The sequence below is a fragment of the Poecilia reticulata genome, linkage group LG8 (assembly GCF_000633615.1).
Source record: "Poecilia reticulata strain Guanapo linkage group LG8, Guppy_female_1.0+MT, whole genome shotgun sequence".
Lineage (NCBI taxonomy): Eukaryota > Metazoa > Chordata > Actinopteri > Cyprinodontiformes > Poeciliidae > Poecilia > Poecilia reticulata.
The window spans coordinates 24,409,343-24,413,388 of NC_024338.1; the positions used below are offsets into that span (position 1 = coordinate 24,409,343).

The 4,046-nt window shown below is 42.1% G+C and overlaps 1 protein-coding gene across 5 annotated transcripts in view; it reads right to left on the reverse strand.

Annotated features, from left to right (window-relative positions):
- Window positions 1-940, reverse strand: part of pdgfab (platelet-derived growth factor alpha polypeptide b) — a 21,923-nt gene extending 20,983 nt beyond the window's left edge. For 2 of the 5 annotated variants that reach the window (XR_534314.2, XR_534313.2), the window contains exon 1: window positions 258-936. Coding sequence is in view for 2 of the 5 variants with exons in the window: in XM_017306435.1 (XP_017161924.1) it covers window positions 258-317 (60 nt within the window). In the remaining 3 variants the exon portion in view is untranslated. Of the gene's footprint in view, window positions 1-257 lie in introns of all 5 variants that reach the window. The other 3 variants (XR_534315.2, XM_017306435.1, XM_008416717.2) reach the window with 3 other exon arrangements.
- Window positions 941-4,046: the final 3,106 nt, after the last annotated feature.

Consider the following 4,046-nt stretch of genomic DNA (forward strand, 5'->3'; position numbering starts at 1 on the left):
TGTGCGTCCAAGCGCATGCAGCGGTGTTTACTTTGAGACGCGCACTTGTGAGAGAAGCTGCCTCAAATCATCTTGGTGGTTTTATTGTTTTGATTTTCTTTGCAYAGGCTTTAATTCAAACCTCATTCGTACGGAGTTTAAATTAAACACCGCGTTTCAGTGTTATGTGTATGTTTGTGTGGCCCTTCAGGAGAGGACCTTTGCACTCTAATTGGAATTTTTTTTTTTTTAAACCTGGCTGAATCTGGTCACTTTACCTCAGCAGTGGCCAGCAGGTACGTCGTCCACAGCAGGAAGCAGCAAATTGTGGCTCTCATCTCCTTTTACTGTAAAGTCTCCCTCAAACACGAAAAATGTGCTGCCGCGTAGGAGCCCCTGAGTCGCTCCTGGCTCCAGAGGATCCACAACCATCCCCTCAGGGGGGGAAACGGTGTAGTCAGAGCAGCTCGGCCAGACGCGCTGCTTGTACTTGCTTGAAACTCTCGGGCTTAGCAGTCTTCTTTTTTATTCACATTGAGCTGCGTCCTCTTGGAAAAAAGCCCTGCGCTCCAGCACAGCATATACCTTCCTTACGCACGCGTGAGGCAAATCCAATAAACAAGTCAAGCGCACATTGCACTTGTCCTTCACCTTAGCAAAAAAAAAAAAAAAAAAAGACTTCACACTTTGACCCAATGCAATGAGAAACCACACATAAAAAACAGCTGCTTGTCTCTGAGGACAAGTGAAAGCGCACTGCTTTTTCTCTGTTCTGAAAGTCTTGAATGAAAAATAATCCAAAAGATGCCCTAAGGAAATCTTCAATGGAGAAAGGCGTCCGTGACGGGCTGTTCAGAGCGTGTCTGCGCGCAGGTCCTTGGACGTGTAGGACTCTGGAGTGAATGGTGTCAGAGCGCCTCTGAGCCGCTGAATATAGAGAGCCAGCAGCTCTGTGCCCATTGCGCCTCCCCTCGCGTTTGGGTGATCGTGCATCCATTCAGCAAGGGGAGCTGGTTGGCTGATGACTTAAAACTCCAAGATCCGTCCCCATGCCCCTCTTACCGCCTCCCCCCTCCATCCTGTGTGAGCGAGTGCATGAGTGTCTATATCCTTTGAAAAAAAAAAAAAAAAAAAAAAAAAAACGAGAGCCCTTCACAGATTTGGTGTGTAGTCCGCTTTTATTTACAAGAATACTAGAAAATAGATCCATTTTTCAAAGACATTTCCTTCATCTCATTACCCAGCACTACACGGATTGATAACTGGATTAAGAAGAAGTAGGATGCTCTGGGTTTATCTTTCTGCAAATAATAGATAAGTCGCTCCGGATGCTTTGTCTAAAGGACATCGCGGTGAATCATATTTCCAGCTGATGGTCATGACTCATGACTAGAGCTTTCTGGGTTTCTCTGTTTATTTGGCTTAATTTAGCGGGTTTTTRTGACAGACACGCCAGAAGCAGAGCTTCATTGTCAAATGAAAAGAACATCTTTCTGAAAATACTTTTTGAAGTAAAGCCTCAACAGTCCATGATGCAGTTTTTGATCAGGTCTCACCAGTTTCTTTGTGTGCAGAATATACACGTACCCACAGCATCATGCTGCCACCGCGAGTTTTCACGGCAGAAATGGGCATTTAAGRTGGCATTTGTTTCCCTGCAATTCAGAAAGATCAGTCATTATTGCTTTGAATTATATGCATGTACTGTGTTTATTTACTGCATGATGATTGAATAATTCAGCAATGGCCTTTTTTGCYAGTTGTCCATAAAAGCTAGATTWAAAAAAAAATACAAGAAAAACATGTTAWCTCATAATTTGATTACTGCWGTTCCTTCAGAATTACCTTTTCACAATTTCTGTTTACTTGGGGTTGCAGTTGTGTCATAAATTATTTCCRTTTTTGAGGATGGACTGAGCAGTGCTACCTGTGAAGTTAAAACATGTTTAGCCTTTAAGCTTCTCCCCATCTTCTTGCCTCGACCTGTCAGGTGACCTTTGACAGCAGTTGTTGCATTAATTTCACAACAGAATAAATAAGTCTGAAATTTCTTTCTTTTTTTAACCTTATTTGTGTAACTTTTGAAAACCACATCATTGTCCTGCACCATCAGAGTTACGCGATAAAATATACAATTTCAATAAAATACCTTCATGTTTGAGGTTATAATTTAACTAAACGTGGGGGGAAAAAAATCAAAAAACTTTACTTTCTTGATTACATGAGATTTCTGGACGCCGGGAGCTTCTGCCTGCCAAACATGCAGATTCACAACCAACTGGTCCTAACTCGCTCGGGGTCTCTCGTCCTGTACTGGGAGGTCTGGGAATAAAGCCCAAGGGTCATCACGGAGGAGACATGCATGCAGGAGCAGAGACGCAGGCAGACAGAGAGCTTGCAGACACATTATCAGCCAGAGGTGACGATCGGCAGGGAGCTACGGGTCAGCCGACCAGGTGGTCCAGCCTACACCTTGTTCGCTCAAAACCTGGAGGCTGTTGTGGCTGGAAATCCTGCAAAGAGAAATCACTCCAGCAGATGGTATGGCAATTAATGCAACCGTTTTAATAGGCCAGTTGAGCTCGTTTGGTGTCATAAAATGAATCAAATATTTTTACAGTGGAATTCCCTCTGCTGAAGTAATTCATGACAAGTTGTTGCAACTGAACCGCCTTTCCTGAGGTGCATGTTTCCTTTTAAGAAGGCTGGCTTAGTRTGCGTGGAGTACACAAATGCTATGGCAACAGGCTGCTCTGTGATGTTAACATATTCATTTTGCTCGAAATGGTTTATTCCTAAATTTAAGACACATACACGTGGCGCAGATAAAAGATAGAGAAAACTTCTGATGCATTATTCTTTAAGGTAAGGAACATAATCTCGAGAGAGGAGAGATATGTTTAACAAAAACAGAAGGATCTCTCTCCTTCTTTTTCTCTCTTCTGTGTGAGCTAATAAGCAACATGTTTACTGGCAACTGAGGCCTGTGTACCTAACAACATTAACCCCATTAAATGACTTTATAGATGCTGCTGCACAGTAAATAGAGCCATAAAGACTGCAGAGAAGACGTTGGGAGTGAGGTGATGACTCCCGTTTTGCCCCCCGGGCCACACATAGTTCCCAGTGATTGAGAGAAAAGAAAACAGGGGAACATTTTTGAAGAATGCGTTAGATATGAGTTGCATAGCCTCTGGAGAGCTGACGTGAGCCTTTTAGTCTGGGCGATCTGACAGCTWGATTCATCTATTTCCATTCTTGAGAGATCTTGACAATCATTTTTTTTTACATCAWATTTTTTATTCTTATCATCAAAGACCAAAAGAAGGATTTTATTTGGTATTAGAGTGCCCTCTCCAGTTAGTTTTGTATTTAGTAGAAATCAAGAAAGATTTGGATTGCGCTTAGATTGTTCTAACATCCACAAGATACGATGAACTTTAAATACTGAAACTGAAAATGGATGGTTTTTATTCGTGATATATAAAACTGGAAGATGTCTCCCGTCCAAAGTTGAAACATATTTTTAACTCTGCCTTCCAATAAAGAATCTCCAAAATCCACGCCTYTAGGTATGACTGAAATTTTAGCAGYGCACTGACAAATCAAAAGTCAATGGGCTCTTGATTTGTCTTAGACTTGTTCTTAGACTGTTGGTCTAAGAACCAGCCAGCTGTCAGTCATAGTGGGCAGCAGCATCATCATAGTGTGAGTCTGTTTTCCTTCCAGTAGTCCGGGTTCATTGCACTTTCAAATCCTGCGTAACTTCCCATTTACTCATCAGGTAGATGCTGATTGTTGTATATGTRCAATTCTGTGTTTGCGTCACTCTTCCACCATGAAAAAAAAAGTAGTGTGTGTGTTTTAAATGCTTTGCTAAACGTTTTGTGACCCGTCATAGTAGTTGTGATGACAAAAACATAATTATCATGGGCTTCGTTGTAGCTTGAACTCTGACCTGGCAACGAAAGCAAGGAATCTCACACTTCAGTGTGCCAGAAAATCATAAAAAGATAGCAGGACTGACAATAGAAACTCCATGAACTGATAGCCTYGTGTCCCTGACT